Source organism: Salmo salar, chromosome 04 (genome assembly GCF_965601325.2).
Source record: "Salmo salar chromosome 04, fSalSal1, whole genome shotgun sequence".
Classification (NCBI taxonomy): domain Eukaryota; kingdom Metazoa; phylum Chordata; class Actinopteri; order Salmoniformes; family Salmonidae; genus Salmo; species Salmo salar.
In genome coordinates, this window is record NC_138294.1 from 74604705 (window position 1) to 74617598 (window position 12894).

Here is a 12894-nt window from a genome sequence, read left to right on the forward strand (position 1 = left end):
TGGAGGCTGAAGATGGCAGACATTTGTTGGAGTTGATATTTCAGATCTGAATACCAGGTTAGGATGCATCTGGAGAGTAGAAGATAAAGGTATGTAGGCTATAGTTGTATGCTAGCATTTTGGCTATGATCTTCTTGATTGTTACTAGCCTATTATTATGGCTATTAGGCCCAAGTATTACATTGTTTTGTTGTTTGACCGTATTCTTAAGAAAGCCTAGGTTTTGGACCAAAAAAGTGTGACATGTGGTACATGTTTTGAAATGTCATAGCCTAAGCATTGAACTAATAAGCATGTTCTCTGACTACAATTTACACATTGTAGCCCTAGTTACTTAACAAAATGTAACAATGTCTGTAAAATATGAACACTAAATATTTGAATTATATGATATGAATATTATGTAGCTTAGGCTATTGGGGGATAAAACTAGAGCGGAGATTATACTAGTGTATGCCTAGATATCGCATTGCCTCTGTTTGACATAGTAATGTCAAGTTGACTCTGGTTTCCCTTGTACAGGGACAACAATGCTACTTTTGGAGGTGTGCTGCTGCCTGATTGGCTGGATTTCACTCTACTTTGCATTCTGTTACCTGAATGGCCAGCGGGGTAAGGAGTGGAACTGCAGGCTGGTGACACTGACACATGGGATCCTCATAGTATGTCTTACTGCATACATTAGCTTCATCGATGGGCCCTGGCCTTTAACACATGCAGGTGAGGTATGGATATGTGTTACCGCAAAGTATGCAGGTGTATTAAGTTTAGATTTATTTCAGTATACATGGCAACTATTTGAATTGCAGCATGAGATTGACCTTGACTAATTGACCTTGTCCCGTTTGTGACCTCAGGTACAGAGAACACACCGCTCCAGATCCTGGCCCTGGTGGTTAGTCTGGGCTACTTCCTATTTGACTTTGGCTGGTGCATCTGCGTCCGTACCGAGGGCCCTGTCATGCTGGCCCACCACACCATGAGCATCGCAGGCATCCTGTTGGCGCTGGGCCTGGGCAAGTCGGCAGTGGAGACATGTGCCGTGATTTTCGGCAGCGAGATCACCAACCCCTTGCTGCAGGCCCGCTGGTTCCTCCGGCAGGTGGGCCGCTACGACAGCCTGTGGGGGGACGCGGTGGACCTGCTCTTTATCCTGCTCTTTGCCCTGGTGCGTGTAGGCGTGGGTGGCATGATGCTCTACTGTGAGCTCACCTCTCCCCGGCCCAGCCTCATCATGAAAGGAGGGGGCCTGGCCATGTACACACTGGCCTGGGTCTTCATGGTGGACATTGCCAAGTTTGCCTGCAAGAAAAGCAGGACAAAGTACAAGAGGTGGCATGAGATGTGCAAGTTGGTAGAGGTGAATGGACATACAGGGAAGACTGAGTGAAGAGTGAGGTGAGGTGGAGGTATTTAATCTGAGACACATTGGGCGACCGTCACCTGCAGTCCCGACATTGTGTTCCAGGGATCACCTGCTGGGTGGTTGTGAGCGGTGGGCATCTAACCAGGTTCAATATGTAAAATCTGGGATGGAGGTCTGAGATTGGCTCAGGGGTGTGAAACTATCAGATCCTTATGGCTCTTTCCCCACACGTAAACAGAAGTGAAATGCAAATAAGCTGCTGTAGCCTGGGCAGTGTGTTCCAATGCATATTTAACTACAAAATGTTTTTCAAATATTTTGGCAGTCAGTAGCAGTCTCCCTGGTGTATATCAGCTTTTACCCTTGGTGGCTGAATTACAGTACAAGTTGGATGCTGCTCTGCGATATTGCGTCTGTCCATTTACTGATGGTGAACTGATGAGTTTGATGTCTGATGAACAATTGATCAACATTTGTACAAATGCTGCTCTACCTCATTTTGACTTTAATTGTGGAACTCCCTCACAGGGAGTGTTTGACATCAGTGTTTGATGTCGGTGGCACTGAAGAGGTTTGAATACAAACTCTAGCACACATCTTTTATTGTAATCTCATAGGAATGCTAAAAGAAGGGAAAATCTAGTCTACCTCAGTGAAGTTAGTTAATACCTTGTCAATGTGTTTTAGTTTTGACAAATTAGATATTGCACATTTCAAACTATTTCTAATTTAAACTGACAAACAAATCATGCTATTATCAGACTTGGTATTCAATATGGTGTAATGGACCATGTTGTTGTGCTTGAACTAGATTTTTGTGTGTGCAGCTTAAAGTTAAAAAGTTGATCCTTGCATCACAGTTTACATGGAATGTTACTGATTGTTCAATAACCTTGATCAGTAACCAAAACTAAGCTGTACTTCGATCATATGCTGGTCTGGTCAATATTGTACAATATTTAAAATGTGACTGCCGAGGCAAGTCTCACTAATATACTGCTATTGCAACTATTTTTAAATTGGTGCTGCAATACATTATATGTCCTCTGGGTGACAGTATACGCTAATGTTATGTTTCCAAGAGCATCATGAGATAGTGTGCCCCCAAGATTGAAATTGCACTGAGGGAAATTCCTCTACATTACAGTAGGCCCCTACCTATCAGTGTCACATGATGCAAGTGAAGTGGTCAAGTGTTCACTCCTTGAAAACTGTTATTGTTTGTCTGCAGTAACATTGTCTATATTAAACACAATGATTTAGGGAGTCTCTTTTTGTACAGATTATTCTATTGATAATGATATTTGGAAGCATCAATGGAAGTATTGGACCTATTTTGGCATCAACACCTACAATAACAAACTGCATTTGATGCACCACCTTGGTTATTTTATGACTAAATAATGAATAAGACTGTAACAACCAATAACTAATCCTGATTGATTTTCATTTGTGATGAGATCATTTATGTTATTATAGTATGTTATGCAGCCGCATAAAGTGCTTTAAGCAGGTAGGCCTAGGCTATACCATGATTAATTACCAAGTGCTTAGATTGTCCATGCTATGGGCTAAAGATGTGGAAAGTCTGATACATTACCAGACATAACATCCTCTGCTCATGGATAAGGGAGACAAAGGAGGGAATACTATTAGTTATGTTCAGTGTATAGAATACACCACAAAACAGACTGTCATGCAGAATATATGATGCTATAAATGATTAACAAAGAATTTGTGGCTCAAATTGTGGCTGTAGCCAAAAGCACTTCAGACTTGAGTCATTTAGGCCTAATACTTATATAGCCTATGGTATCTATCTATATATATATATACAGTTGAAGTCGGAAGTTTACATACACCTTAGCCAAGTACATTTAAACTCAGATTTTCACAATTCCTGACATTTAATCCTAGTAAAAAGTCCCTGTCTTAGGTCAGTTGGGATCACCACCTTATTTTAAGAATGTGAAATGTCAGAATAATAGTAGAGAGAATGATTTATTTCAGCTTTTATTTCTTTCATCACATTCCCAGTGGGTCAGAAGTTTACATACACTCAATTAGTATTTGGTAGCATTGCCTTTAAATTCTTTAACTTGGGTCAAACGTTTCGTGTAGCCTTCCACAAGCTTCCCACAATAAGTTGGGTGAATTTTGGCCCATTCCTCCTGACAGAGCTGGTGTAACTGAGTCAGGTTTGTAGGCCTCCTTGCTCGCACACACTTTTTCAGTTCTGCCCACAAATTTTCTATATGATTGAGGTCAGGCTTTGTGATGGCCACTCCAATACCTTGAATTTGTTGTCCTTAAGCCATTTTGTCACAACTTTGGAAGTATGCTTGGGGTCATTGTCCATTTGGAAGACCCATTTGCAACCAAGCTTTAACTTCCTGACTGATGTCTTGAGATGTTGCTTCAATATATCCACATAATTTTCCTTCCTCATGATGCCATCTATTTTGTGAAGTGCACCAGTCCCTCCTGCAGCAAAGCACCCTCACAACATGATGCTGCCACCCCTGTGCTTCACGGTTGGGATGGTGTTCTTTGGCTTGCAAGCCTCCCCCTTTTTCCTCCAATCATAACAACGGTCATTATGGCCAAATAGTTCTATTTTTGTTTCACCAGACCAGAGGACATTTCTCCAAAAAGTACAATCTTTGTCCCCATGTGCAGTTGCAAACCGTAGTCTGGCTTTTTTTATGGTGGTTTTGGAGCAGTGGCTTCTTCCTTGCCGAGCGGCCTTTCAGGTTATGTCGATATAGGACTCGTTTTAGTGTGGATATAGATACTTTTGTAACTGTTTCCTCCAGCATCTTCACAAGGTCCTTTGCTGTTGTTCTGGGATTGATTTGCACTTTTCACACCAAAGTACGTTAATCTCTAGGAGACAGAACACGGTATGACGGCTACATGGTCCCATGGTGTTTATACTTGCGTACTATTGTTTGTACAGATGAACCTGGTACCTTCAGGCGTTTGGAAATTGCTCCCAAAGATGAACCAGACTTGTCGAGGTCTACAATGAATTATACGTGAAATAAAAAGTCTGTAAACAATTGTTGGAAAAATGACTTGTGTCATGCACAATGTAGATGTCCTAACCGACTTGCCAAAACTATAGTTTGTTAACAAGAAATGTGTGGAGTGGTTGAAAAACTAGTTTAATGACTCCAACCTAAGTGTATGTAAACTTCTGACTTCAACTGTATATATATACACACACACACATATATATATATTATATATATATATACACACACAGTTGTATATATATATATAATATAATACTTGTAGCTAAAGTTACATGGTGTGCTCTGATGAGTAATCCTGAATAACCTCAAAATTGATAGCTGAATAAACATTTATTTCATTTATCCGTTGGAATCATATGCAATAAATTGGCCATCTACTGGTCTGTATTTTAGCATTTTCTTTAGAATCATGACGATCCCATTTGCTGGCCAGCCAAACTAGCTGCTGACAGCGTTTTGAAAGTTCTATTCCGAAAATGTACTCTGTCGTTTGGGTTTCAATGCATGTAATTCCATGAAAAGTATTCAAATAGGAACTAGGCTTCAGAAAACGAATTTGTCGAGATCCGTGTGTTGCTTTCAAAAGTTGCTGTTACGAATGATGTGTTCGGACAGAGGAAAGGAGCTTTTTTTCCCTGTTGGGGGGTGGGGGTGGGAAAGCGTTTCCTTTTTCCATCCGCACTACAGTACAGTAAAGAACGAGAGGCCTGTACAAAAGTGAAGATCACTCATGTAAATTAACGGGGGATTCGGAAAACCTTTAGAACGCGGCGAGGATCATTGTCAAAATTGAAGAAATTATTCGGGGCATGACGGACCAAATTCGTCTGGGATAACATTAGGGGCGAATTGTGAATGTTACCATGAAAACATTTCGGAAGGAAAAATAAGGAACACTCGAGAGAAGCCAAGCTTCATTTGAGATAACTTAATTAAAGGAAAACTATGACCAGGAGTCTTCTCGGCGATCAAGGACGAGTCTTGTCAAGATATTGTTCAAAGGAGTAACTTTGTGGAGTGGTATTTCTCATGGAAACAAATAGGTTGCCAGTCTGCTAATATTTTCTCTGTGGTCCATTGACAAAGACTATTGCTGACAGCGGCAGGCGATGCCCAGGCTACAATGTGTTCGCATTTAATGTTTCTCCTGAAGATATTGAGAGGTTAACTTTTTATTTCCTCGGAACATTTCACCATATTCAGTGTTATCAATGTAACTGCGTTATTTCATGCACGCCCCGGTAATGGTTTTAAAGAAGAACATGTTTATACTTACCTCTGATTTCTCTTTCTGGCCACATTTTTTACATCAATAGCTGGAATAAACAAAATAAGCCAACGAATTCAAGTCTACACTGTGGAATAGCCCATGTATATTTTCTTATTTTAATGGATTCAAATCATTTTCATCGTTGTGGAACGCTCTTGAACGGACATTGAAAAAGTCAAGACGTAGTCATTCTCCAAAATACAGAGGTTGTCATTTTGGTAAAAATGCTAGTTGGATAAAAAAGCCTACGTCGGGGGAAAAACACATAACGGAAGCCCAATGAGCGGCATACAGTCAACACTCCCTGAAAGGTAAATCATATCTAATAACCACGATGTAAGAATGGTAGCTCAACTCCTATACGGCGTCGCAATCAATGTCATTTCACTTTTGCAGTTGTATTTGTCCCTCCCTTCTCAAGGCTATGTATTGGTATTTTAATGTGGCCAGCAGTATATTGTCATGTAGCCTAGCTATGCACAAAATGTGATCTGGCCATGTCATGTTTTCAGGCCAGAGGTGGACTACAAAGCAGCATCAACGAGTTAGCCAGCTAACTTTGATAAATAAAACACTATTGATTTTCTGGTTTATTAAGGAAGTTAAACTTAGATATGTGTTTTTGGTTGTTGAATCAATTAGACCATGTCCATTTAATGCTCATCTTAAACAATAAATAGTTATTGCAGAATGTTCTGGGAAGCTAGCTGGCTAAGTTATAGCCCATTCATAGATGCGAACTACCTTCTGTGTTAAAACTGGTAAAATAATGTACAGTAAGTTTATATTTTGCATTTGTGAAATTATTTTTGATGTGATATGAAAGTAGAGGGCTTTTTCTAATCTTTCTAGAACCCTACCGGAATTGAGAATTGATTCACGTTTAGATGGCTGTTTTGGTTGCGAGAGACAATTCTCCTTTAAACAGAACATGTAAGGTCCTTGGACTACAAGGAGTGACGTTAGTCTCCTTTAGTCCATTATTGGGCTAGCTAAGTCATTGATCTTGCTTTGTAGTATACCCCACGGGACCAAATAATTTGTTGTTTGTTATCAAACCCCTCTTTCCCCGTTTATAATGTGATTAGATTAGTCTGATTTGCTCCATATGTAATAGGATATACTCCGTGTGGGGCATCTCCTCTGAAACGTCTCCTATTCAAGTATTGCTGCCTTAGTACCAGGAACATTATTGCATGTCTTGTTAATCCTAGAAATGTCATATACCAAATATGATATGGGTATTCTATGTGCTGTCCTCCAGTGAAAGTGGATAGCAAAGCACAGGGATTTGAGTGGTGACAGTAGCCTGTGCAATTTTTATTTTACAAGGGAAGTCAGTTAAGAACAAATTCTTATTTTCAAAGACGGCCAAGGAACAGCGGGTTAACTGCCTTGTTCAGAACGACATATTTTTACCTTGTCAGATTAGGTATTCGATCTTACAACCTTCCAGTTACTAGTCCAATGCTCTACCCACTAGGCTACCTGCCGCCCCAATGGATGAAGAAGACTTTGCCTTTGGATAACCTGATAACCTGGAATCTGTGCCCAACTCAGTTTGGTGTGGGTGTGTAAAGATTGCTATGTAGTATCACTGGTTTCACAGGGACTTAAAACTGGCTTTGGGAGGTTGGGAACCAGCTGAATTATCCATGTTGAGTCTTGTATTGGAGTGTATTCAACATTAAGTCACCTGTTTATTGAGGAGGAGAGGGGAGAGGACATTAACAGGTGCTACTGTGGCAAGAGCTCAAAACCAAACCTGAAAACGAAACAAATATATATATATTTTATTGTCACATACAGGTGCAGTGAAATGTGTTGTTTTACAGGGTCAGCCATAGTATGGCGCCCTTGGAGCAAAATAGGGTTAAGTGCTTTGGTCAAGGGCACATTGACAGATTTTTCAAGTTGTTGACTCGGGTATTCAAACAAACGACCTTTCGGTTACTGACCCAATGCTCTAACTGCTAGTCTACCTGACCCAATTCTCCAACTGCTAGGCTACCAATAAAATACAGAAACTACAATACAGAAACAATACAGAAACTACACTCTATCATGTGGAATAAAGAGTCATGCAGCTCTGTCTAATATATTCCTATTTGAAACATGAATAGTCTGCCCCATCGAATAAACCCACCAACATATCTGGACAACAACAAAACATGCTATAGGAGAGTAGACAGCCATGCCTCCTTTGCTCTTGACATCGTATTTGTGTCGTGACAAGGAATTTTGGAATGAAATGGAGTCTTCTTAAACCCAAAAGCATTTGGATTTTTCAGAACTGTTGTAAAGGTTTTCCATTGGTGCCAGTCTTGAATGCTTCGGCTGGCCTTCCTTTCATTGCACTTTCCTAGCCTAAATGTCAGGGAATGGAAAATACATTTCTTTCAGCAGTTTTGTTTCCAGCACATTCACAGTACTTGATGTATTTGTACCATTTTGACACTCCACTGTCTCTGCACTCTTCTTAGGAAAGACAAAAGCTAGAGGCACTCATGATTGGCCTCAAAAGTCAAATAGTGTTTTGATGTCTTTAACCTCTATAATCTGTATACAGATAACAAGATTAATCTATTATCTTTTTTGCACAGTTGTTGTGCAACCACTGCCTCCTTCACATTGTTTTGCTTGCATCTGATGTTTTTGTATCACCAAGCCAACCCCATTTTTATTTCCAGGACTGTAGCTTCTGGTTTCATGATCATGTCATGTGGCTTTCCAGAGGTCAAGGTACTCAGGCTTGCAAAACTACCGGAATGTTCAGTAATTTAGGTAATTAATGCTGAAACCCTCATATTAAACACCAATTGTATTCCCTAAGTTTATGGTTTATATTTAGGATCATGTTTTACAGCTTTGGTATTCTATTTTTTATAGAATAAATAAATAAATAAATAAATATATATATATATAAAAAACATGTGATAATGCCATGTCCCAGGCCCCAAGAACCTGCTTCAAGCTGATTGGCTAATTTAAAAAATATGGGCTATTCTGTGGGAAAGTCACCTGAGCATGAAAATCTTAAGTTTACTATACTACATTTGAGAAACATTTCAGATGATAACAAATGTGTTATGATACTGTAGCTTTTGATCAAGAAATCTTTAAGATTTGAATGTCTATTTCAGACTGTGACATCCATAACGGAGGTTGTAACATCCATAACAGTAGTTTTTCCTCCCTAAAGTAATAATGGGAATGACAATCTTTTTAAAATGATAATTTTTGTGTTCAGCCAAGCCTTTCCTTCGAAATGGCTAACTATGTTTTGACCTAAGACAAACTCACAGACTTTTGCTAATATGTTCAGTCTTCTCAAAAAGCTTATCCATTTCATGTAACATCCATAGCACCTCTTATTTGCTTTATTTCTCCAACATGCTAATATTTAGAAGTCCGCTTTTTTGGATATACACTCCCCCAAGGGGTACTATAGACACACACATCAAAAGTTTAATTTATATTTTGTTTGTCCATTCAATGAGACAAGTTGTGATTTTGCGTGCAAATGTAACATCTATAATGCTGGAATCGCCCAAATGCATTGACCTTTACTAGTGGAATATTATCAACATTCTAAACGATCCAACCATGCCCCCTACAAAATGCTGTGGGTTATGCACATTTTCAGGGGTTTGCCTATAGCCAAAAGCCCTTTGTGTTGGCAGTGGCGCCGGTATATCCTACCTCTGGTGCCCACCTGCATAAAGGCATGCTAGTGGGTGGAGTTCCTCCACCTCCCAGCACAACCCTACATTAAGCAGGGACTTTTGCAGGCTCCCAAGAAAACATGCACTACCCAGGGCCGGATACAGCCATGAGCTGATAGGCCAAGCCAGGAAGCAGGGTCATCATGATCATCATCTCCTCTGTATGCTTAGCCCATCGCCTCTGCTTAAGGAGAGAGCACCAGCATAGTGGAGCAGCACCGCTCCGGCTTTGTTGGAGTCCCTCCCTATTATTGTGAAGTGTTTACTTCTTTGGGCCCCTTTTGGTTGTCCTCCTACACTGCTATTTCTCCAGAGGGTCCGCAACAGAAGGAGCATGAGCGTTTTATTTCCATTTCATTTTGGTTGAAAGCAGCAAATCAAACATGTAGGTTAGTGAAGATTCAAATATGGTTTCGGACAGCACATAAGTGATACAGCAATTCAACTGAATTTCCCACACCCTGCAATGCACTAAGTCTTATTTTTTTACGTCTAGAGATCCTCACTGTATTTGACTGATCTTTTAATTAAGATATTGATCACACTAACACAGACCAAATGGATTGCCCTTTGTCAGTTGATTATCGGAGCACTATTGGCATGTATAGTTTGTTTCATTGCCAGAAAACCTCTTCTGGTTGTATGTCTATGACTGACTCCCACAGAGGGCCAGGGTGTTCAGGGCCTGTTGGAAGTATCATGCTTGAATTACTGATGAAGGCTGGGATATGCGACTGGGTCTCTTTGCTCTTTGTCACTGAGTTTAGCTGATCTGGGTATTTTCACCCACCCTCACGGGAAGTGGTGACATCACTGATAAACAATGTCTGTCAGCCCGGCCAGGCCACCAGCCCTTCTTGACAGAGCCGCTGGCCAGAGCGGTGCAGAATGGGTATGAGCTGAGCCTCCCTGTCATTCTACGCCCTTGACAAATTACAGCATCAAGGGCCCTGTTTGTTTGAGCAGAGGTTCTGTTTCAATGTTTTGACTATGTTAGAACATGTTTGGTTCCGTTACATTGTTTTACTATGTTAGAACATGTTCGGTTCTGTGACAGTGTTTTACTATGTTAGAACATGTTTGGTTCTGCTACATTGTTTTACTATGTTGGAACATGTCCGGTTCTGTGACAGTGTTATGACTATGTTCGAACATGTTTGGTTCTGCTACATTGTTTTACTATGTTAGAACATGTTTGGTTCTGCTACATTGTTTTACTATGTTGGAACATGTTTGGTTCTGTGACAGTGTTATGACTATGTTAGAACATGTTTGGTTCTGCTACATTGTTTTACTATGTCGGAACATGTTTGGTTCTGCTACATTGTTTGACTATGTTGGAACATGTTTGGTTCTGCTACATTGTTTGACTATGTTAGAACATGTTTGGTTCTGCTACATTGTTTTACTATGTTGGAACATGTTCGGTTCTGCTACATTGTTTTACTATGTTAGAACATGTTCGGTTCTGTGACAGTATTATGACTATGTTAGAACATGTTTGTTCTGAATGTAATTTAGTCATGTCTACTTTTCTGTAATCATGCAAAGTTGCTGCTGAGTTCAGTTGAATTGACCAGTTATGGTTATCTCACTCTTATGAGAAATTATCACTTTTTATTTCATATGAATGACTGTCTAGAGATACCAATATCTTAACATCTGTAGTATATTCCTACACATGGAGGAAGTCAGACAGATGTAGACAGACTTGCCTAGTTAAATAAAGGTTAAATAAAAAAATGAAGTAGTGGTTGTACATGTTGAAATATATCAACACAGTGACCAATAATACCCCACAATTAAGTGGCTTTATGTTTTTGCTGATTATAGGGAAATCATATACAGTAGCGGTGCGTGGGTAAAATCACTGGGGACCCCCCCCCCCCCCCCCCCACACACACCCAATGTGTTGTGATAATTGCGTGGTTTGCTCTATAACCTGTTAACTCATATGCCTTGCGACTGGGATATATAGGCCTAAAGGCCGAGACAAGAAGAAGACAGTGGCACACCTTTGTTTTATCAGAAAACCGGATAGCGAATTCTGTCCAGTGAAATCCACAAAGAATATTGCATGTACAGTAACAGACAGTTACATGACCTACAGCATGGTCAAGCAAGTTAATGTTTCCAACATTTTCGGACCACTAAACAACTATTGATTTAGAACCACAGAGTATTCCAGCACCATTTCAACGCCAAGATTTCAACATCATCAAATCACCTCTGCTTAGTCTAATACAGTGACAACTAATTGATACCAAAAACTATTTAGTCCAATCCATGTAAACTAAATATGACGTGGCTGTCCATTGTTCTGATTTCTGTGTGTGTGTGTGTGTGTGTGTGTGTGTGTGTGCGTGCGTGCGTGCGTGCGTGTGTGTGCGCGTGTATGTTCGTGCAAATAGAAAAATGTTGACTCACTGTACTTCTAGAGAAACAGCAATGCCATCCTCCTCTCTTTCATGTTGACGATCACTCTGTCATACAGTACACACTTTTATATTTTTGTTGTCATAGGCTACCTGACTATAATGCTTGCTCGCTAGCCTAACTTCCATTCATGTGTAACATTAGCTCGTTAGCATTAGCCTTCTACATCTAGCTACATGTTGAACTTCCATCCTCTCAGGCCAGGGGCACAACAATGTATAAATTAATGGTTGGATCAGAATCGCCGTTATAATCACTGGCCAGTACAGAGAATGAACTAAAACCACACATCCAAATCCCTATCTCCATCCATGGCTAATTTACGAAAGGGATCATTTTAGCTAGCTGGCTACCTAGCCACCGGAGGACAACAACACAATGATATGCAACGATTCAAGTTTTTCTGTCAATGACGTATGCTCTTAATGGGATTTGATAGGAGTGACACCAAATCAAAGCTGGCTACACTTTACACATTTCTTTGGTGTGCCAGGACCATTCACTGTTGAGCTCGCTCAGTTTAGCTCATCTCTGATTGTAAAATTCTTTATACTTTTTTTGTCAAGGGAGGCCAGATGCTCGCTGGTTTCCCTTGCCTTCAATGCTACGGACGGCAACAATGTCATACTCGTTTAGACCAGACAGCTTCAGATAGATGACCTACACGTAGAGACAGAGGGGCGCTGTTTCCCTCGCTCGGATGCTTTCTCCTGTGAGATACATTCAGCCTCTTGCGAATTGGAAGGAAAATTATGAAACACAGAGAGACAAAAAATACATTATTTAATCATAAATAAATAAAATATTGGTCAATGTTTTGAGGAAGCCTGGCTTCCATGGCATCCATGAATACACGCCACTCATCAAATAAGTGATACAGGAAGTTTGTTACAAATGGGCATCTGAAATGTAACCTATCATACACACAGTGTTTTGCCAGTGGTGGTTTATTTAATAACCTTTTTTTTCTTCATTTCTTGACGCCAGGCTGGCGAAAATCCTTTGTCATTTTAACACCTGCCTGAAATGGAATGGGGGTAAATGTTTTTTTTTTATGTC

At 40.2% G+C, this 12894-nt stretch overlaps 2 protein-coding genes across 4 annotated transcripts in view; both read left to right on the forward strand.

Moving 5' to 3' along the window:
- The first annotated feature begins 860 nt into the window (after positions 1 to 860).
- tlcd5b (TLC domain containing 5b) lies at positions 861 to 1656 on the forward strand. The gene has a single exon (XM_014197794.3). The coding sequence runs from the start codon at positions 962 to 964 to the stop codon at positions 1388 to 1390; it is 429 nt and encodes a 142-aa protein (XP_014053269.2). The 5' UTR covers positions 861 to 961; the 3' UTR covers positions 1391 to 1656.
- Positions 1657 to 4859: 3203 nt separating this feature from the next.
- arhgef12b (Rho guanine nucleotide exchange factor (GEF) 12b) overlaps positions 4860 to 12894 on the forward strand; it is a 109754-nt gene continuing 101719 nt past the window's right edge. For 2 of the 3 annotated variants that reach the window (XM_014197790.3, XM_082974715.1), the window contains exon 1: positions 4860 to 5985. In XM_014197790.3, coding sequence (XP_014053265.3) covers positions 5954 to 5985 — 32 coding nt within the window. In that variant the 5' untranslated portion in view covers positions 4860 to 5953. The remainder of the gene's footprint in view (positions 5986 to 12894) is intronic. The other variant, XM_082974716.1, reaches the window with a different exon arrangement.